This window comes from Gossypium raimondii, chromosome 7 (assembly GCF_025698545.1).
Source record: "Gossypium raimondii isolate GPD5lz chromosome 7, ASM2569854v1, whole genome shotgun sequence".
NCBI lineage: Eukaryota > Viridiplantae > Streptophyta > Magnoliopsida > Malvales > Malvaceae > Gossypium > Gossypium raimondii.
Window position 1 is genome coordinate 53,010,700 of NC_068571.1, and position 23,255 is coordinate 53,033,954.

Below are 23,255 nucleotides of genomic sequence, written 5' to 3' on the forward strand. Positions count from 1 at the left end.
ATGTTACTTTGTATTAATTATATGATTGAATATGGTAAAAATATTTTAATTATGATTTGGAATTTCTTTATTATATAATTAAATTTTTAGAAATACTTTATTTAAAAAAGTAACACGTGAGACATTAGAAACTAATATTTATAAATGATTAACTCAAACTCATTTAGATTCGTTCATAATTTTTATTTTAAAATTATATAAACAACATAATTGTCTTCTAATATTTGTATCATATTATAGCATATTTCATTTTCGTATATATAAACTATATAATATATATAAAAAAATATTAGTCAAGCTAGGCTTTGGATATTAGAGCTCAAGTCTTAACTATATTTTAAACATACCTTTTTTTTTCTTCTTAAATTCATTTTTTGGGTCTAATATTTTTATCTAAATCCTTTGAAGTTTCGGGTGAACCTTCGAGTTTAAGCAACTAACCTGATACTTAAACAAGTTTACAAGTTATCTAAATTGATCCAACTCGAAAATGATATGATTCAAAATACCAAACACGCAAACTCAAAATGATCTAAACGCAAAATGACTCGAACTTGAAATGACTTAAACAAAGGTACCCAGAAGTGATATCTAAACCTGAAATGACCTAGCTTTGAAAGTCAAACCTGAACCTAAAACTCATCCAAACAAGTTTACAAATAATCTAAAATGACCCAAACCGAAAATAATATATGATTCCGAAAAACTAACATTCAAACTCAAGATGATTCGAATTCGAAATGACTTAAATAAATGACTCAAAAATGATATAAACTTGAAATGATCTGATTTTAAAAGACAAACTCAAATAAGAAACCGACCCAAATTTGAAGTAACCCAAAAATTTGAGAGGATAAACAAATGGAGATCTTGGTGGGGTTGGGGATCTCGAATACATGGTCTCTAATGTAATCACTTGCCTCTGGAAAAAATTACTTCTGAATTTCTGCAGACAACAATGTACAATGTACAATGTACAATGTAAAAGGGTTTAAAAACAAAAGACAAAAGACATGATTGGAGGTAATTAATATAATGAATTTATAGTTTAGTTTATTGAAAGTATTTTTTTTAACTTACAAAAAACATGAAAAAGCTGAATTCAACAACTCAAAAATGTCACATAGCTCTTGGTGTGGCATTTCAAAGGGCAAGAAATGTAGCTCTTTTGTATGTACTTTTGTTGTTTGGAAGCTTCCTAAACTCTAAGATACCCTAATCTTTTGAGTTTCTTGAGGGCCTTTGCCTTGATATTGTGTTTTCTTACTCAAGAGCTTTAATATTTATGGGAAATGGAAGAGACGTACATTGCATGATATATATATAATTTTGGTTTTAATCCCTCTATTTTTATAATATTATTAGTAAAATCGTTAGTAGCTACTATTAGACATGGAAATCCAATCAACCATCATTAGTTGTTACTATTAGACCTCCATTGTGCGTATATATATATATATATAGTTTAATTTTGATTTTAATCCCTTTACTTTTATAATATTGTTAATTGCTATTATTGGACACGGAGATCCAATCAACCATCATAAATTGTTACTATTAGACCTACATTATGCACATGCGCACGCACAAATAATATGGGTTTAATTTTGGTTTTAGTCTTCCTACTTTTATAATGTTATTAGTAGGTTCAAATTGATAATATGGAAATCCAATCAACCATCATAATTAGTTGTTACCTACATTTTGTATATATATAATGTGGGTTAATTTTAGTTTTAATCCCTCCATTTTTATAATACAATTAGTAGGTCCAAATTGATAATACTACTGGATGCAATGGTATATCACATTGCACTCTTAAAGGGAAACTCGAGCTTGAATATTGGAGATGATATTATTGAGAGGAACAACCACAAAATCTAAAAAGATACTCTCCGTGAACTATAAAATAGACATGGAGGTCTTCGATTCCACCCAAAAAAAATGATGGAAGGGGAACTTTTTTTTTTCACTGTTATTCTATCAAGCAGTTAGAGCCACAAGGAAATTCAATTAATCATGCTCAGCCAATAACTTATTGTTAGCAATGATTAAAGCTTTTGTTAGACGCTCATTTGACATGAGTTCAAACTGTATAACCCTATCCCCATTCCAATCCCAAATCGTGTAAAAAAAAGTTTTTTTTTATAATAAAAAAATCCAGGTCCATCATCACTTTTAATGGCAGCAACTAACAATTATCAAATTAACCCTATTAATAAAATTATAAAAGTAGAAGGACCAAACCATGTCAGATTATAAAAGTAGAGGGGCTAAAGGCAAATTAGACACATAAGATATAACATATAGTGTGATATTAAGATTCAACTTCTTGGTATAGCCAAAGACTTCGACTTGTTTTATTTGTCATCTAACATATAAGTTGGAGCCAGACGTTAGCATATTGACAAGCTTTTGATTAAAATCTTGAAATACTAGACTAGTCAGAAAGTTTGAAATTTTCAGGCTGAAAATATATATTATTTATTATTTAATACATAAAATTTTTTTAAAAAAAAATTGTAGCTTTTTGAATCAAACATGGAAAAGGTGACAAAATTACCTTTGTCCTCCACTTTGAATCTTTTATTTTTGTTTTTAAGCACTCTCCATTTAGCTTGACGTGGAAGCACCCATCCCAAGTAATACGCTTCCACTATAAGCTTCATTTTTTGGGGGGTTTGAAAATATTAATAATAAATTCTCAACTTTAAAATTTTTGGGGTTAATTGTATCATACGTCCCTGAATTATTGGTCAATACCTTGAAAAGGTTTTAATGGTGGTGTTCTCAAAGTATCATAATGATCTTTTCCATTAGTCTAACTTTAGCTTAGGCGTTAAATATATTAATCAAATTTTAAATATAGAGATATTTATTGTAAGGATAATTTGAATTTGACGTGTTAAAAATCAGTATCATTAACATTTACAAAGGATTGTTATTTCTCTCTCTTTCGACAGGTATAAATATGTTTAAAGCTCAAATTCATGGCTAGGCAGACAAAATGACTTAATTGATATAATACTGATGCTTTAAATACTTAATCAACACGTTTTGAAATTTCTGGGACTAATTTAAAATTTGAATCATAGTTTGAGGATCTCTAATAGAATTAAGCTATTTTTCATGGGATGACTCCAAACTTCAATAGTTTTAAATTAGGGTTTAAGGCACTTAATAATATTGGTAGATTCAGTGTTGTGTATATACATATATAATTATGTAAATGTGGAGGAGGTAGGTAGATACATATGGTGATAATGTATTTCATAATTAAATATTTGATATGAAAGGACATGAGAAAATCCAAAAGAAGAGTAGATCACAATTTTAAATCTTCAAATGTTAGGTCGAATTTTGGTTGTTGCATTATCATTTGATAACTATAATAATATTTTTTTGTTTAAATTTCAAATTGAAAATTCCATTATGTTTTCAATTTAATCCATCTACCATAATTGATTATATCATATCATGAAGTTATTCGGTAGGTGAAATAGGGACAATAGCTCATTCATGAACTATTAAAAGTATTTGTTTAAATAATGAATATGAGAGTATACATAAAATTTGTGCACAGATTTAAGACGCTGTCATATGTTCTTTTCGAGACCTTTGATATTGGTAGTCATATTAAGTTCAAATTAATTTTAAAGTTGAGTTCGATTAGATAACTAAACAAACGATAAGCTCTCCTACTTTTAGGGAATTTTAAAAAACTACAAACTTATACATTAATATAATAATAAAATTATCTTTTAGCCCCTAGTAAATTATAATTCAGTAAAAAATTTCTGTATTCACCCTTGTGTAATATTGTTTTCTTCATACATGGAGCTGCTTCATTAGAAATATTTTTAAACTATAGAATTTTGATATTAATTACATTGAAAGATTTGTAGTGGGGTTTAGAAGGGCTAAAAGCACATTTCAAAATTAGAGGGCCCAAAATTATTTATAATATTTAATTTGGTACCACAGAAATTTAAAAGCTACTAATAATGGGTTCAATTTTTTATTATCAGATATAGAGACAGCCTCCAGAATTTAGTGGATTTTATATTTAATTTAACACCCCTTTTCTTTTTTAAAGTTTTAAATATCCCCCCATTTGCCCGACTAGAATTTTACTCAATTACCCAATCATCAACAATCCTACCCAAATGTTCAATAATTGTCACTCATCATCTTCCCCGGGCAACAAAAATTCTTATTCTTAGGATACCATAGTTTGAATTTCAAATAAAAACCCAAATCCCTCAACATTTAATTATTTTGGTCCTTCATTAATCAAATATGGTTGGTTGGGTATTTACTTTAACCATACCTGGAATTCATTTCCCAAATCAGAAATCAACTACCCTATTCATTATATTAACCCTTTTTCCCCCTAACCCATAAACTTCTCCATTTTCAAATTCATCTACCCTTTTATGATTTCAACTTAAATTTTAAATTTGAGTAATTAAATACTATTCATTCTTCGTTTATTTGTATTTTGTATTTACTCGGGCATGTATTTATAATTATATTATCTTTGTAGTTGTGATCTCTAAAAAATATTAAACTTGTTGTGTTTAAAATTAATGTGAAGATAAAATTGAGTAATCTAATACTTGTGTTTATAGAACCCCTAAAATTTGGGGGAAGGGGTCAAATCTTATTGATTTTAACATTCAAATTATCACTATTTAAAATTTAATCCTTTACCTCAAAATTAAATACACAAATTAGTCAATTGTGCTCATGCTGCACTGACAAAGGTACTTGCTTTAAAATCAAATTCTGATTTACATTGAGTCTTTGAGTGCAAATCTTCGATAACCCTTTCCTTATTGAAACAATATATATATATACTTTATATATATATTTGTCTAGTGACAAGATAGACTTCATGTGAGCTTCAAGTCTAAGGTTTCAACCTTATGTGTGAAACTCCTTCCCCTTTTGCCTTAACAGTTATAAAATTTATAATACTTGATTTGGTCTTCCCTCTTTCCCTTAAAAGTTACAAAATTTAGGGATTAACTTACTATTCAACCTACACTACAAGGACTCTGTTGGAAATTTAACCATAATTTTATACGAAAAAGATAAAACACACCTATAATAATTTTTGTTACATTGTCAAAAAAAAAAAGAGAGAGAGAGATTTTAGTCATTCCCATTTGAGCTGATGTCTGATTAACTTATGATACCAATCCGGCTTAACATGTAAATATAAAATAGATTAATGATTGAATATCTGACGCATTGTCGGTAAACAACAACACCACATCTCTTCATCGGTGAAACAATAAATAGCAAAGAACTTTAAAAAAATAAATACTAATTACTTTATTTAAACATAGATTACTTGAAACTCAAAATTTTATATAAACCTTAAACCCTAAACTCTAAACTTAAAAAATTGATGTAAGCTCTAAATTCTAAACCAAACCCTAAACTCAAGATTATAAGTCTTCCACTATATTTTTTTGGCATAACGATCTATTTGGCCTTCTAACTTTACCAAAAAAGTTATTTTAGCACTCTATTTAATTTTCCGCCACTTTTAGTCCTTGAACTTGCATCGTTTGTCAAAACATCCCAAAATAAATGGAAAAGTGAACAAACGTTAACTTTGCTAACATGGTCTCCATGTGACACTCCACATGTATGCCCGTTAGCATTAAAAATTACGGTAAACTACATTAATAGTCACCCAACCATATTTTTTGCTTTTTTAGTCACCCAACTATGAAAAGATATAAAATGATTATCCAATTATTCAATTATCTTTTATCACCAGTTGGCTATAGTAAAATGATAAGAACACCCAAAAATCTAAAATAATAAGATAACCATAAAAACAAAATTAAGTGATCATTATGTAATTTTTCATAGTTGAGCGAATAATCATATTTATCTTAAAAGTTATTCCCAATATTTTATTAATGGATTTAAATTTGCAGATTTAAAAATCAAATAAAAAACAAATGAAAAGTTGACTGCTGTGACTGCCAAATTTCAACCTATTTTTATAGCACACTACTTAATATTAATAATAAAAAATATAAATAAGTCTTCTCATTTAAATAAAATTTCTTTATATAACCGCCCACTCACCCTTCAAAAACAAAAAGAACCCACATTCATTCTCTCCCTCTTTTTGTTTCTCTCTACAAAATGGAAAATCGATTCAAACTAAGAATCTCTCGCATGTTCCGGTCCTCTTTCGGATCCTGCCGGACCCGGAAAATCTCCGACGTTATCGAAAAGCCCATTTTCACCCCTCAAAACCACAAAAACACCGTCCCATTATTCGACCCTTCACCGTCGCCGCCGCCAAAGCCTAAACCTTTCCCTTCCATTTGTAAACCCAGACGCTCTGAATCAACCCAAACCGCCGTCAACCATGACTGTGTTATGGTCACACATAAAGAAACCATCCCAAGACGCCGTAAAACCAACACCGCTCGTTGTTATTACCCTGCTTTCGTTTCTTCCGCCGTTACCGGTGGTTATCATCACCCTATGTCGCCGTTGAACTTTTTCTCCTATTGTAAAGACTTTGGGTTTTACGAGAAGAAAAAAACCGTAACCAGACACAAAACGAAAACAAAGAAGAAAAAAAGGGTTTATCATGTTCATCACAAAACCAACAACAATACCACGCCGTTTTTTTTCAGTTCATCTTCACGAGAAAGTGCTAATTACGGAGGTCCATGGTGGTGGCTTAGCAGTGAAGAAGATGAAACCGAAACCCTTTTCTCTTCAATGAACCTCTCGTCCGACTCATCTGAATCCATCTCCGCCCGTCGGATTCGACCGCTTTCCAACCGGAAAAACTGTAACAATCCTCGCCGAAGAAAAGCTAAGAACAGTAGCTGTGATAATGATAACAACAACAAAGTGAAAGATAGCTTTGCTGTGGTGAAACGATCCAGTGATCCATACAATGATTTTAGGACATCAATGGTGGAGATGATCGTTGAAAGACAGATATTTGCGGCTGAAGATTTAGAACAGCTGTTACAGTGTTTCTTGTCGTTGAACTCTCATCACCATCATGGGATTATTGTCGAAGTTTTTACAGAGATTTGTGAGACATTGTTCTCTAACTGGTCTTAAAAAAATGTCTTTCTTTTTTTTTGTTTATTTTACTGCATGTTCTCATGAAATGTAGTAGTTTTTTTTAAAAAAAATTAGATTTTTAGTGTTCTAACTCTAAATTAACGTTGTTAATTAATGGGATTATAAGCTTTGATACATATTAGTTCCGATACATGTCGACTGCTTTTTAAAATTTTTTTCTTTTTGTTGTACGATAGGCTGTAGCTTGGCTTATAGACTGACACAAACACTGATCAAAGCATATAACTTATTTTCGGTTTAATTCTAGTTTTAGTCCTTATACTATGTTTATTATTATTCGGTCACAAGGGTAGGCACTGGTTAGTCGAATACTCTTAATAATAGTTAAAGCTTACTAACATGGAGAGGGATCAAATAATACCATTCAGGTAAAAGGATTAAATCCAAATTTTCAGGTCTAAAACAATTACCCAGTTTTTATTTTTTATAAAAGAGAATTTGATATTTTCGATGAAAACAACCCTAATTAAGCTGCAATTTTCCTTAAATGGTTCAAAAGAGAGGATTTTGGATTGCCCAACTGTTTTGATCTATCTTTAATCAAGATTTCATGTAAATGGAAAACACAGCACTCCAAAAGTTTGTCTTTCGAAATAAAATCTGATCCCAATCCATTTTAAACTTAATTGATTTTTTTATATTCATCAGATCGGTGAAAATATTATTTGAGTTTGCTTGCTTTCATTTTTGTACATCAATTATCGTGTATCTTGTATTAAGATTAGAATTACATTTTGCTCTTTCCATTCAAAATATAAATAAATTAGTCTATATATGTTAAAAATTCTATTTGTTTCTATAGTTGAAAGTTGATCCTTGTACAATTAACAGGAGGTTCACCAAGAGCGTAGCTAGGAAGACTGGCAAGGGCTCTTAAAATGAAAAATTTTAAAATTTTAAATTAAAAAAGATAAAATTATACTTTGCCTCCTAAAAATGATAAAAATTATAAAGATATACACCATTAAAACGGTAAACTTATATTTTTACTATCATAAAAATTACAATTTAACTTCAACCCTTCTAAAATGAAATTTTGACTTGATCCCTGAAGTGAACGCGAAATTTTGACAATTCAAATATATTAAAATTTTAATTAAATTTATTTTTTAATTTAGTATACAATAATTAATTTATCAAAAAAAAAAAACAAAATGCAATGTAAGAGGAAGAAAAATGTTGATGACATGAAAAGAAAAGGAGATGAAGATGAGGTGGTGCTGACATAGTTTGATTTGAAAGAAGATGCAGTAGTATAAAGTGAGCAGTGGAACTTTTGAAATCACTTCTTTTTTATACAAAATTTGCAAATTCAACCCAAAAGACTCCAAATGACAAGGAATAAAATCTACTAAAAGCCTTTTCTTCTGTTTCCTTTATTAATAGTAGTCTACCTTTTTTAAACTATAACCCTCTCCTCAACTTTATCTCTTTTTATTTCTTACAATAATAGTGATATCAATTTTTTTTTTTTGTGAATATAAGGGGGAACATGAAAATTATCGTTAGTCATTGATAATTGTCTAATGTCTTCTTCAAGCCAGTATCTCATATATTGTGGAGGATCGTCTAAGATAATCAGCTGCTCAGTTACACCTCTATCTACCTTAGCTATGCAGTCAATAATAGTGATATCAATTGAGTTATAACTCAATTGATGGTAAAAAGTTTTAGTCACATTTATAGCAAGAATATTGCTCATATTATTAAGAGTAAACCATACTAATAATCGCCTAATTATAAAAAGTTATAAAATATATTTAATTATTCAAATTTGTCTTTTTATAGTCACTAGCTGGCTAACGTAAAATGAAAAATACCCAAAATTCAATATAGTTGGGTGACCAAAAATACACAAAATTGAATAGTTGAACGATCATTTTGTAATTTTCCGTAGCTGGATGACCAAAAAATAAATTTGCAAATAGTTGGATGACTACTAAAGTAGTTTACCCTATTCTTGTCACAAGAGTGACAATTATTATTTGATAAAAAATTTGGTACATTGCTAATGGAGTTTTTAGACTGCACAAGTAAAATTAGAAGATTAAAAAAATTTAACAAAAAGAGACACATGGCACTTTTGTGGAATAAAAAAAAGAGTACATTACTAATGTACCAAATATAATGGGTATTATTCTAGGATGAGCTCCACTAAAAAACCTTAGAAAATGCTTTTACGAATATATTTAACCATTTATCAATCCTTTGTAATATGTATGTTAACATCCGACCAATGATCGTAACAGAAGAGCAAAGAATCCATTTTGAGTTCAAAAGAAAAATTAAAAGTTTCTCGAAGAACAATGAAAAGTGGGTTTCATAGATAATGTCACATAATATAGAAGATCATACATACATATATATATATATATATATATATATATATATATCAAATTTTAGGTCAAATTACTTGATGGGTCCTTGTACTATAAGTTTAATAGCCAATTGATTCCTCCATTATAAAAGCAAACAATTTAATCTTTGTACATTTAATTTTGAACCAAATAAGTGAAGTGTAAATAACAATAAGGTAGAATATTAAAGCAATGTTTAGTTTAATTAGTAATGTTGTTGTTGGAATAACATGAAAGACGTGGATTCAAGTGTGTTTAATCACATTTGTCATCCGATTTAAGGTACTCCATAAAAAAATGTAGTAACGTAAAGGAAAAAATGAGCAATTTAGCCTTTGTGTGTTTTAAAATTGCATATGTTTTTTGGTATCTTTAATGTTTATTTTACAATCTATGTTCAAGTTCATGGCTATCTTTCTCAACAATATCGTCTCCAAAGTTTGAACTTGCGTTGCCTCTTGGGAATGCAATATGAAAAAAAAAAATTATATGATCAAGGTTTTACTAATTAGTTGGGGGTTCGTGGCTGCCCCTCCCAACAATATAATTTCCAAAATTCAAACCTAAATTCTCTTCCAGAATTCAAAGTTTTATCGCTTTTTGGGTCAAAGTGCAATTTTATCATGCATCAATTTAAATTTTGAGAAATTTTAAAAGGCTGAAAATGAGATTTTCCTTTTTGAGGGGTTTGAACTCTTACCAACTCCTGTCGTGAAAACTAATCTTTTTAGGGCTTCTGACTGCCCTTTCCAACGATGCTATTTTTAAAGTTCGAACATAAATTCTCTTTTTAAAAGTACAATATATCTTATGATTACACCTCACAATTCCTCGTTAAAAAAAATTCAAATTTGACGTCAATTCAAAATTTTAATATTTCAGCACATAATAATAATAATAATAATAAACAATTGTTGTGGCTAAATTGCATGGAAAGCTTTAAAAGACTTCAAAAAAAGAATGAGAAAGTGGAAAGAGAAAGAGACAGAAAGGGTTAGCGATAAAGCAAAAAAGCTTGATTGAGGTTTCAAAACAAGACAAAAAAACAGAGAATGTGAGCCCTTTGAAACTGCACCATTCTCTTTTCATTTTCATCCCTATTTGTCCCTTTTAGCTAGAAAGCTATGTAACATTTCATATATGACCTTTTCCCTCTCAAAAAACCCTACTAGTGTTTAAATTTTTGCAGCACATTTTACAGCAACACATTGCCAGACCCATTTTCCTTAATTGGATTGCTATTTAAACAACATCTGATTTTGGCAGTGTGTGTATATATATATGGATAAGCTTTGCCTTTGTTGATTGAGTTGGCAACTTAACATTCTCATTAATGGTCGCATTTTTTGGGTTCTTGAGCCACTCCCCTCCATAACTAAAAGCAACCCGTTTTTTTGGCTGTTGCAGTCATTTTTGCAGCATGTGATCAACTTATAGGCGGTTTTTGTTTTTAAAGGTCAATTTATGGTGTTGGTCCCTCTGTTATGGTGAAATTTGTGATTTATTCTTAGTACTTTAACATGTCATGATTTGTTGTTCTACTTTTATAATATTATAAGCTGGTTCAAATAGTTAACATCTAGAATTATTCAAACTAAAATGCTGACATAAGTTTTCTTAAAAAACCAGCCCATTATAAAATTTCAGGGGTCAAAATTGAAAACTGATAAAAGGCATTAAATCAAAATATTAGCTTTTTAGGGGACCGAAATATAATGTTTTCAAGTTGACAAGGACTCTTCCTTGCTCCGATTGACCTTTAGCTCAGTTGATACCGTTGTTGCTACAACAATAAAAAAATGAGGGTTTAAACATACTTAAGCACATATCATCCTTCAATTTAAAGGTTTGGGGTATTAATAATAATAGAATTTGCATAAAAAAAACAAAAAAAAATTAAATCAATATTATGAGTTGGAATGGGTGTTTTAACGAAAATATCTACATCAACATTTTAATAGGAATAATTAAAAGTATTAACTATTTGAACTAATTGATAACATTATAGAAATAAGATTAAATTATGTCAATTTAAAATATAAAACTAAATCCTAAATTGAACATAATAGAAGGACCAAAATCAAATTCCATCTTTCTTTTTAAAAGAATCCAAAAGTAGAGGTAGGGTACTATATGTATATATAATTGAATTTGAACATTATGGGCTATGAAAAATGCTTAGCTAATAGATTTAAAGCAGCCTTTTTAGTGATAGTTGGGACCCATAGACAACTTGGTATAGCCCTTTAACCTTAGCTAAGCCCATCTTGTGCTCCTTTTGGTCACTTTGGGTATTTTGTGTTTGACATTATATGTAATGGGAATAATCCAAAATCTGGCAAACCATGTTGAAAATTTTATTTTGAAAGTTTGAATGTTGGGAAAGTACATTTTATGCATGGAATTGAAAAAGGGATAGAATTATTGTGTGTACATTCCTAAAAGATAGCTTGGAATAAACATGAATGTTCTTTTTTTAGGCCTACTTCAACAGCATATATGAATTGGCCTGACATGACAGCCTTAAAAAGAGTTGCCTTAAAAGTGGCTAAATTAAGTTAATTTGATTTATAAAATTTTCACATTAATTTTAGGTTTAGGTTGGGATTAAGGTGGTTTTAACGAGTTGTTCTGGGTTTAGATCATTTGAGATTGAAGTTTAACTCTTTTGGGTTAGGTTGAATTAAGTTATTATGAGGTTAGTTAGTTTTAAGCTTTTGGGTTTAGTTTAATTTGGTTTTAAATTTATTTGGATTTGAGTTGTTGATATTTTTATGGTCAAATTAAGTAGAATCATGCCAAAATTTTGAATTTAGGTTAATATTTAATTTGGGTTTGAATCACTTTGAAGCTTGGGTTTTTTAGTAAGATCATTATGATTTGTTTTTTATTACAATTATTATGGGTGAGCAATCTGTCGGTTCAGTTCAAAAAATTAATTATTAACTTAATTGACTTTTATTTTTCAAACAAAAATCAAACTAATTTTAAAATTCCAAATAAATCAAATTGACTTTTGTCGATTGAATCAGTCAATAAACAAAATAACCAATAATTTTTATTCTTGGAATGTTTCTATATTTATTTTCTCTGGCAAGATGAACAAGAGAGAAAAAAAAACACCAAACATGGTGATGAAAAGTACTATAAATCATAGATCCCAAAATCTGAAAAGAAAATTTAAAAAAAAAAAAAAAAAAACCAAAAGAAAGATGAAAGGGGGAGAAAGCTTGAGTCTTGACTGCTTGTGGCCAAAGGGGTTTTTAAATTAGGGTTTGTATATTTGGGTTTGGACTTTGGATTATATTCTTGGATTGGGCTTAGTTTGAGTTAGGGTAAAAATATTTTAAACTATAATTTTAAATTAATATATATTTCAAAGTCGGTTAATTTAATTTTAGATTTTTAAAACCAAAATCAAACTGATTTAATTGCTTTAATTGAACCGGTTTAAAACTGAGATTGAAACACCGAAATTGATCGATTCAGTTGGTCTAATTAATTTGACCCGATTCTTACACACCCCTAATAGTTATTGAAGTGATGAGCTTATCGATGCTTTTTGTTATCTGGATTAAAAGCTGCATCATCAATTAGAGATTCTTAATACGAGTAAAGACTAATTCTTTGTTGTTGTTGTGGTTGAAAAATGCTATTGAAAAATTCTGTGAAAAAGTGTGATTTGTTAATTTCGAATATTCTTCATTGTTGTCAAGGGAAGTTAAAATATCTATTTTAGATTTGATATTGAAAAGTAAAATCAATTCAATCTAAATGATATTTAAATAATTTAATATTATGATACATGAAATATATATTTAAATGCTTTTAAAAATTAATATAAATTATTTGTGAAATTAATGATAAATAAAATATTATAAAATTAAATATAATGATAAATGATAATTAAATAATTTAATATAATGCTACATTAAATATAAATTCATCTAAATATTTAAATACTTTTAAATAGTTAATATAAATAAGACTAATTTGATAATTTTATTTCAAAATGCAGAAGTCAGAAACACTTAAATGTTTGGGTAGAAAAACATTTTTTCACCGCAGTTTTGACTCCCAAAACCAGATGTCTTTATTACTTTTGTGGTAGAAAAATGCTTAATGTATATAATTAAATCAAAATTAAAATTTCATATATATAATATTGAATGAAAATTGAAGTTTTATGTGTATAAATGCACAATCCAATTTATGTATTATTTTATACATTATAACAAAGTTGATGTGTAATTTTAATATTTATCTCACATTTTAATAGTAGGCATGTGCTACTAATATTTCTCTGACTACAAAATTTGGGTCCAAATGTAACAAATTCAAAAGTTGTTAAATTGCTATTTTATTTTTAGAACTCGTGTTGAAATACTACCACATATCTTTTTTAAAATTTTAATTTTATTATATCCTAAACGAGATACGTGCCAATTTTAGAACACCGCTCGTAAAGTATATGATATTTTCACCGATAATGTACTAAATATTTTATATACACCCACAATGTGGATGAAAAAAGAATTCATGCAACAAATACATAATTTTTAAAAATTATCGAGGTTTTGATTGAAATGATTAAGCTAAAATATCAAAGACTATAATGTCTTAAGTTTAAATCTTATGATTTGTATATTTTTCTAGATTTTATAAAAATATAAAAGACAAAAAAACCCTCAAGTATATTTGTTATTTTATCAAAAGATCGATTATATTATTATATCTTAATTGGATCGAGATCTAGTTGATAGGTGACACAAACTCATTTAATCACTTAGGGTATGTTTGATAAATCCTTAAAATTTTCAACATCTAATTTTTTAATTATTTTTATAACTTTTACTTAAGATTGAAAATATAAAATTTATTTTAGTTTTTAAAATCTTATTTTAAAATAAATTATTTCCTATTTTAATAAAAATTAAAATAATGGAATTATTATCTTTTAATTTTGATTCAAAACTATACAAAATAAAATAAATAATGCAATATTAATAAGATTAAAATTATGAAATAATAATTTTTTAAAAATAAAATAATTATATTTAATGTATAATTTTTACTAATATAACTATATAGAATTCTGTACTTAATTTTTTTTAATTTATTCCATAGAAACCCACAAAATACCTTTTTGGCTGTAATTTATGCATGGAATAGACAGATTTTAATGATGGAAGTCCAATTGGTTGGCTCCGTGATTCACGGCTTTGGCCTTTTTATTTATTGTTATTATAAGCCGAATTACATATATTATTACTCATTAGTCATTAGTACTAGTAGTATAATTGTGATTTTAGTCTCTCTATCATACTGAAATTTAAATTTTAATCTCGTTGTTTTAATTGTTCATAATTTAATCCCTACTTTTACCATGCTATTAGTTGGTTTCTATTGACAATACCTTTAGTTTCTGTTATTAAAAAATCAATTTCATTGACGTGTAAATTTATTATTAATTAAACACGGTTGATTTAGGCAAAAAAAGAGATTGATTAGTTTTCACATAGCCACCATGACTGATTGAATAACAAAAAAGAAACCTACATCGTCACTTTAACGACTCAATTAATAATGTTATCAATTTAGTTCTATTAATAATATTATAAAATTAGAGAGATCAAATTTTATCTTGGATTAAGTTTCAAATAGTAACATAATAGAGGGACTAAAACGAGAAGTAGACCTATTATTGTTTGTCTGAAATTGTTATGCAGGACCTATCCAAGTATCCATTCAACGAAATCAATCACTCGAAACACCCAAAATGATTAAAAGTGGCAGACAAAAATTTGATTGAAAATTAAAGCATAAACTCTCCTATCCACTTTTACCAATGTCGGTCAATAGTCATAAATAATTACAACCTACTTTCAAAATTAGTATATTTATTAAAATTAACTCTAAAATCTAAATTAAATTATATTTATCAAATTATATTTGACAAATTAAAAATCCACAAATAACGTTAAATTTATTCTATTAACAAATTCATTAAAAATTCAGACTTAATAATATTAACAATTAACTTTCATTAAATTAACTATAAAACTCGAATTAAATATTAAAAGTTAACATTGTTACATTTGAATACCAAAATATATAGCATTTTATCAAATATAGATATTAAAATGAACAAAAAATAACACAAATATCATATTAGGAAAATGTCAAATTCAAGTACTAAAAAATATATTAATTTTTTTAAATTAGGGCATATAGTATTAATTAGCTATATCACTTATTATAATTTTTTTTGGTGAAATACAAGAACAGTGCAAAGTCTAAACAACAAATATAACTAGCACGATTCGAATTCAGACTACACTTAAAGCAATGAACACCCCAACCATCAGGTTATATTATTATTTTTAATTAATATATATATTATTAGTTAGCAGTGTACAAGGACCGCTCCTTGCTTCTTCCAAAAGAGGCTACACACCAACTCTACCATCAAAAGTAAAAGTAATGAAATTTATCTTATAATAATCAATATTGTTAATTAATAATTCATTAATTAAACATCATCCAAAGCTTCAATTACAACCTTTTTTTTATCCGAGAATCTTTGGTGTCCGATAACTACATTAAATTTAGAATAAATGCGAAGTTGAATTTCAAGACAAATTTATTCGAATATGGGGTGTTTATACTTAATTTTAGTGCTAGTTAGGTTTTATCTTTCAATTTTAAAGAGAACTCAACTGATTCACGGGGTTCAAGGAGCACTTTGTCATGAAGGGAATGTTAAGCATTTGGCCTTAGTGGGTTCAAAGTATTAGTGGGTAAGAACATTCCCACTTGACTTTTTTTGTTGATGGGAGATCGATCTTGGAACTAATAGTGGAGGTATTCTACTTAGAGTATTTATGCTCAGTTTTATCCTCATGTTTTGTCTCCTAACTTTGAAAAAATTTAACTGGTTCAGAGAATTTGGGAAGCGCCTTACCACCAAAGAAATGTTAAGCATTGGACTTTAATGAGATTTGAAATCATGCTCGTATTAATGAATAAAAAACACTACCACTTGACTAAACCAAAAAAAAAAAAAAACCCAAACATAAACATTTCCAGCATAATATTTCAATCCAAAATCCAACACCCCTCAACAAATCTGTTATTTTATTTTAAAAAAACCCAACTCGTTAACACTCAATGCTAAGCATAGTGGGACTCTTTGGTGACCTAATAATCAAACACAAAAACATCAAAGGAGCGTATGCGAAGACAAAAGATTAAAAAAAAAAAAAAAGTGGAAACTTCAAAGATTAGAAAATTAAAGTACTCATTGTCCACTTTTTTATTTCTATAAAGAAGATTTTCAATACTCACAGAAACAAATAATTTCTCCCACTTTGAATATCTTATCAAAAACCAACACCAAAAATCTTTACCAAATGTTGCTTAGAAATTCCATTTCCAACACCAAAAATTTCTTCAGAAAAACCCTACAAAGCTTCAAATCATTCTTCAGTGGCGGTGGTAATGAAACTAAACCATACCAAAAACTACCCAAAGCTTCTCCTTATTACCAAGACGACCTAGAAAAGTTCTACACCGAGTTCACTCGCCGGTGGGACGCCACCGCCGACAAGGGCAGCAAGGCAAAGAAGAAAAACAAGAAGAAGAAGACAATGTCATTGTCGTCAACTCAGTTTACAACACAAAGAAGAGAGGACATTGGTGAGTCCAATGTGGAGAAAAAGCAAGAATTACAAGGTTATACATTTTCAAAGGAATCTTCAGTGGCGCAAAAGCTAAAGGAGATAGAGATGATGGATGTGAGCAACGTGGATCATGTCCTTGATGTTGAAGAGGTACTTCATTATTATTCTCGACTTACGTGTCCGGCTTATGTTGATATCGTCGACAAGTTTTTTATGGATCTTTGCGGTGAGATTTTTGGGCCGATTGGTTCTCCGGCGAGTGTTGGTTCGAGACCGAAGTTTGGATCAGTGAGACAATGATCGAACACTTGGTTTGGTTGTGTTTAGAGAGTTTTGTGACAGATGATCAAACATTGAAGTTGTCATGGTTTTTTTTCTTGTTTTATTATTAGCTTTGATCTTGTCTCTTTAATTGTGATTTAGTTGTGATTAACTCTGTTTAAAGTGGTTTATACAATGTTTACTATTAAAATGGTGAACTTGAATAACTCAGGTTTCTAATTTTTTTTTTTGGATAATTTCAAGTTTAAATTAATTTGGGTTTATTTTTAAGTTTAGATAATTAGATTTGTTGCAAAGAGTCGTAGGGATGTTAAAGTTTAGAATTATCGGTGAGGATTAGAGAGAGAGAGATAAGAGAGTTGAGTTAAGGGTATTTGAGAAAAGAGAGTGTATTGGTCCTCAATCTCGATGTCTATAGGCTTATAAGAAGGGAATGCCTTGATCATTCCCAACTATTTATGTACTGGTTCTAGACTTCTTGGAATTTAATCCATCTACCTTGTCATCAGAGGTATGAACTGTTATGTCTGAACAACAAATATAAGTGATGTGTGAGTAGCATATATTTTATCCATGTTGAGGGTGTGGTCTCAATAGTATGGGTTGTGTGGTTTTGGGCTTGTGAGGTCTTAGGCTCATCATTAGCTTGAGCTCACAAGATTACCTCTTAACCAAGTAGCGGAGTCAAAAAAAAAAAAAACGTGGGGTAAAATTAAATTGTATATTTTCACGATAATAAAAATGTATTTTTATTATTTTAATAATTTATATATTTATAATTTTTAAAGGATTAAATCAAAATTTTATCATTTGTTAGGGCCAAAGTGTAATTTTACCATTACTAAATTAAAATTTTGTAAATTATAAAAGATCTAAATGACAATTTTTCCATTTTAAGGGAGACCGAGGCCCTTGCTAGCCCACCTGACTCCGCCACTGACCAAGGGTGTTGACCTGCTAACTCATAGGAACGTGAGGTATACCTTTAGTTTAGTAATACTTCTCAAAAATACTTTTGGGAAAAAAAAAAAGAGAGGAAGCTAAAATTTGTAGGTTCTCAAAAAAATACTTTTGGGTCAATTTTTGACTTTGGAGAAGCACTTTTTGGTTATTATAAGAAGCACTTTAAAATGAAACAAATTGTAATGACTCAAATTGAAAAACTCAATTTTCTACGAAACACTTTTGGGACAAAAAATACTTTTGAGACAAAAATATTCTTAAACAAGTTATTTTTTTGTGAGAAAAAATATTTCTCCAAAGCCAAAAGTTGACTCAAAAGCACTTTTTTTTGTTTCATTTTAAAGCTGAAAAATTAGCTCAAAAACATTTTTTTTATCAAAAAAAAAATTTAAAGTACTTTTGTCCAAAAACTCAATCTTTCAAAAACCTATAATTAAATTCCAGCCTAAAAAATTAATGATATATATGTTAATATTAATTAATGTTAATAGTCTTTTATTTGGTCAATGGATGTCCAACAGAAGATTATCATGGCTTGATTAAAGTGACATCATTGAGAGTATATATATAAGTTTATATATGGTTAATCAACCAACAAGAGGTTGGGTTCATAGGTAAGATAGACCCCATTTTTAAGGGAGGATTTAGGTTTTAACCTTAGAAACGATATTGTTAGGAGGAACAACTAGAAATCGTAAAACGGGCATAAAATACACCAAAAAATAAAATAAAATTCACCAACAAAATGAAATTACCAAAACTTTATATATTATCACTCCATTAAATATTAGACAAGATGAAATTACTAAAATCGAACCAAAAATTAATTTTATTTTAATTTTTAGGGTTGAGCACGAATAACTAAAAATCCAAAAATTGATCTGAATTGATGTGTTTTGACGGTTTATGGATTGTAAGTTTAAAAACCTTGGTTACTCAAAACCGAACTAATATATATTTTTATTTCATATATAGTTAATTTTAAATTTTATATTTAAAATAGTGAAAATAATTTAAATGTTATTTTTAGAAATTTTACAATTTTTTGAAATTTTGTTGAACAATATTCAAAATCATTAAATAAAGCTTATTTGGTAAAAATAAGTATAAAAATCCAAAACAAAAAAAAATTAATATGGAAAACTGAGAATCAAACTGAGCCGAACCAAATTATGATGAACAGTTCAAAAAATTCAAAAATCTCAACCAAATCGAATCAATATCACCCTTATCAATTTTCACATTTCACTAACCCCATTATCTATATAACAATTTTCGTTAAATCATGTATAAATTGTTGCCATGTCATTTTATTAGGTTAAAAACAAATAAATTTAAATTATTTTCACTTAGATTAAAAAATAAACATGTTTGGGAAAATGTTTCTTATTTCTGTAGAAAATCTATTTTTTTAATCTATTTGTTTTGTCTTAACAAAATGTCATATTGGAAATTTATAGACAAATTTAATGAAAATAATGCCACATGGATAATGAGATTAATGAAATGTGAAAATTAAACCTAAATTATAATTTAATATTTACAAATATACCATATTAAAATTAATGTAAATAAAATTACAAATTATATGAAAGCTTATGTATAATTTTAATATTTATACCATTTAGAAAATGATTAAGTACATCTATGATTCTCTGAAAGGAGACATTACATGGCTAAATTAAAAGACAATCAATTTATTGATTTTTTTTTATAATATGGTAAAGTTGTTATTAGATCCACTTTGATAGTTATATATATTTTTATTTAGTTTAGTACTTGAATTTGGTAATTAGATTCATTTTGGTCCTTAGACATGAAAAATATAAAATTTGATGATGTGACACTCTAATATTGTGCCACATTATCATTTGAAAATTTTAAAAAATATATAAATTTTCGTGCAATGACGTGGTACAATTGCTAGACCAACAATAATTAAATAAATAATTAAAAATTCATAAACAAATTTAAAAAAATAAAAAAAATGATTAAACTAGATCAACAAGTTCAATTACTTGTTTTTGTCTTTGTTTTCAATTTTTATTTGTTTCAAGTAGTTATCGATTCAATCAGTTCAACCACTTTGTTTGGATCAGTATACTAATTGGTTTTCAGTCCAATCGGTCCGACTGTCCAATCCAGTCCTATTCCAAGGGCACTAGCCATCAAGGACTAAGATGGATCTAGTTGCCAAGTTCAAGTATCAAAGTGAAAAAGAAAAGTATAGATACCAAAATGGACCTAGTTACCTAATTCAAGGGTTAAACATGATATTATCCCTAAATAAAACAATGAAAAGGAAAAGATAATTGCTAGTGCGTTGGAAGCCCAACAACTGGGCTGCTTGGGTTTGAAATTGGGGCGTTTTGGGGACACCGTATGAGGCTCCCAAAAGTAATGGAGAAAGTCATGGATTAGATTTAGATTATAAAATAGGTATGGATTCAGATTGAATTTTTTTACTCATCCGTTGCAAGTAAATATGAATAGTTTAATAATTATATAAAAAAATACAAAAAAAATATAATAAAATCACTTTAATTTTACATCAATATAGACAACAACCTCGACATAAAAGCCTAAACTATATGTTCGTGTTGAAGCTCAAGAATTTACGTAAGTATGTGTATGCATGTATATATTCTCAAAATTTTTTGTATTTAATAATTATATTAGATATTGATTAAATCTAGAGTTGAGTTGGTTCGGACTCATAAGCAGGGGACAAGCTCTTCCAATAATGTAATAACTTATATTTCATTATTAGTAACGTATAATTTTATAGCTATTAACGAATTAAATGATAACATATCATCAAAAGTTATAATACAAAATAAACCCATATAACTTCGTTTTAATAACATATCATCTTTTGATTTATTTATTTTTGATATATATATTACACCAAATATAAATCTTCTAAGTCATGGTTCGTAACTCTATTATGTTAAAAATATTTTCTTTTAAAATTTATTTAATAATAAATATAGAGTATTTTACCTACTGTATTTAAGTAGTTACCGAGTTGATATTTCCTCAAACAAGTCAATAACTTAATAACGAATTTACAAAAGTCATTCACTTTTAATAAATATTATTTTGAAGATAATTTTATCTTTTCATATAAAATTTAGAAAAATATTTACATAACGGGTTTAAACCCAAAACATTGTGATATTTGAATATTTAATTTTACCATTTCGACTAAAATTTTTTATTACATATATTTTTCACGTATATTGTGAATGTAACAAAATTTACACAGTTTTAATAAATATAGTGTTGAATTTTACTTTAAGTTGGTGATGCACATGAAATTGGGGTGTCAAAGCATGTCATGTTCAACAATTTAGTTCAGAAATTAATGATGGATTGAGGCATTTTCTATGGATGTGATTGAACCTAAACCTACATATTCAATGAATGGGATCTAACCTATCCAACCAACCCAATATGAATACTAATTTCCTTTTCCATAAATCCATTTATTGATGTTGTAACTCCCTGTCCTTATTTATTAATTAATAGTAGTAAACATGGGGCTGGGGATTCTCCACTCCTTAAATCATCTCTCTCAAAATATGTTAGTGATTGGAATTAAATTTATAAATTTTTAGAGATTAAAATATAATTTTATTGTGTATTAATTTATAATTTCTTATTTTGAAATAATCGAGTATATTTTTTATTTAAAGTAAAATTACAATTTTATCATATATTAATTTATAATTAAATTAGGGTCAAAGCCGTTACCTACTTTTTTAGATTTGCTTAGGTTAGAATGAATAATATTAAACATGATATGATTATACGATAATATAAGTAGAAAAAATTATCAAAACTATATAGATGTAAACAGAGGTGGATTTAAAGGGGAAACAATGCCGTATCACACTTTAGTTCGTACAATTTAAAAGTGCATTTAAACCTATAAAAATTAATGTATATATATTTTTTATGAAGCAAGCATACAAGTTCTTCAATTATTCGAGTGAAAAGAAAAGAGTTTCACCTGAGGTTTGAATACGTGACATGATGCTAACAAATTTAAAACTCACGTAAAGTCTTTGTCACTAGATCAATAGTCTATTAGCGAGGATGGAGCTAGGCAAGTAATGTTAGCATTTAATCATTTTAAAATTTATGAAATTATAAGTTAATACAACGATAAAATTACAATTTACGCCTATCAAAATTTAAAACTATATTCTGAATTCACCTCTTTTTGTTGGCATAACATAAACCTTAATATTAAATTTCTAACTTTAACCTTTTGAAAATTTATAATTTTATCTCATCCTTTAAATGCAATAATGGAATGAAAAAGAAATATACTTATGAAATTCAAACACACATATTCATTGAATATGAGAGGGTGAGTCATTGTCCATAGCAATTTGTCAAGTTGACATACAAATTCCCCGTAAATAATAATATATTTATTCTAACATTTTTGTTTGCCAGACTGGATTTTAGCTGTTTCTAGCTAAACCTTCTCTTTTATTTTCTTTATATTTTTAAATTCTAACAAAAAAAAACAATTATAATAAAACATGAAAACACAAACTTAAAAATATTACTACCAACAATATAGCTTAGGGTAAACTAAATCCGATGTCACTAAATTATTAGTAAATTTATGTTTTGGTCACGCAACTTTAAGAAGTTACAAAATGGTTAGGCAACTATTCAAAAGTTTTTATTTAAGTCATTGTTCTGTTAAAATCGCTACCGTATCGCTTTCTATGTTTGCACCACTTGCACTAATCTAAAAAGCTTTCATTCCCCTCCTTTTCTACAGTTAAGTATTTTTTTAATGAAACAATTT

The 23,255-nt window shown here is 28.0% G+C and overlaps 1 protein-coding gene across 1 annotated transcript; it reads left to right on the forward strand.

Annotated features, from left to right (window-relative positions):
- The first annotated feature begins 6,100 nt into the window (after positions 1-6,100).
- Positions 6,101-7,256, forward strand: LOC105785389 (transcription repressor OFP8). Its single transcript, XM_012611497.2, has one exon. It carries the CDS (start codon positions 6,172-6,174, stop codon positions 7,114-7,116), a length of 945 nt encoding a protein of 314 aa, XP_012466951.1. The 5' UTR covers positions 6,101-6,171; the 3' UTR covers positions 7,117-7,256.
- Positions 7,257-23,255: the final 15,999 nt, after the last annotated feature.

Coding starts and splice junctions, on each gene's coding strand:
- LOC105785389 (XM_012611497.2), top strand. CDS start 6,172: ATGGAAAATCGATTCAAACTAAGAATCTCTCGCATGTTCCGGTCCTCT.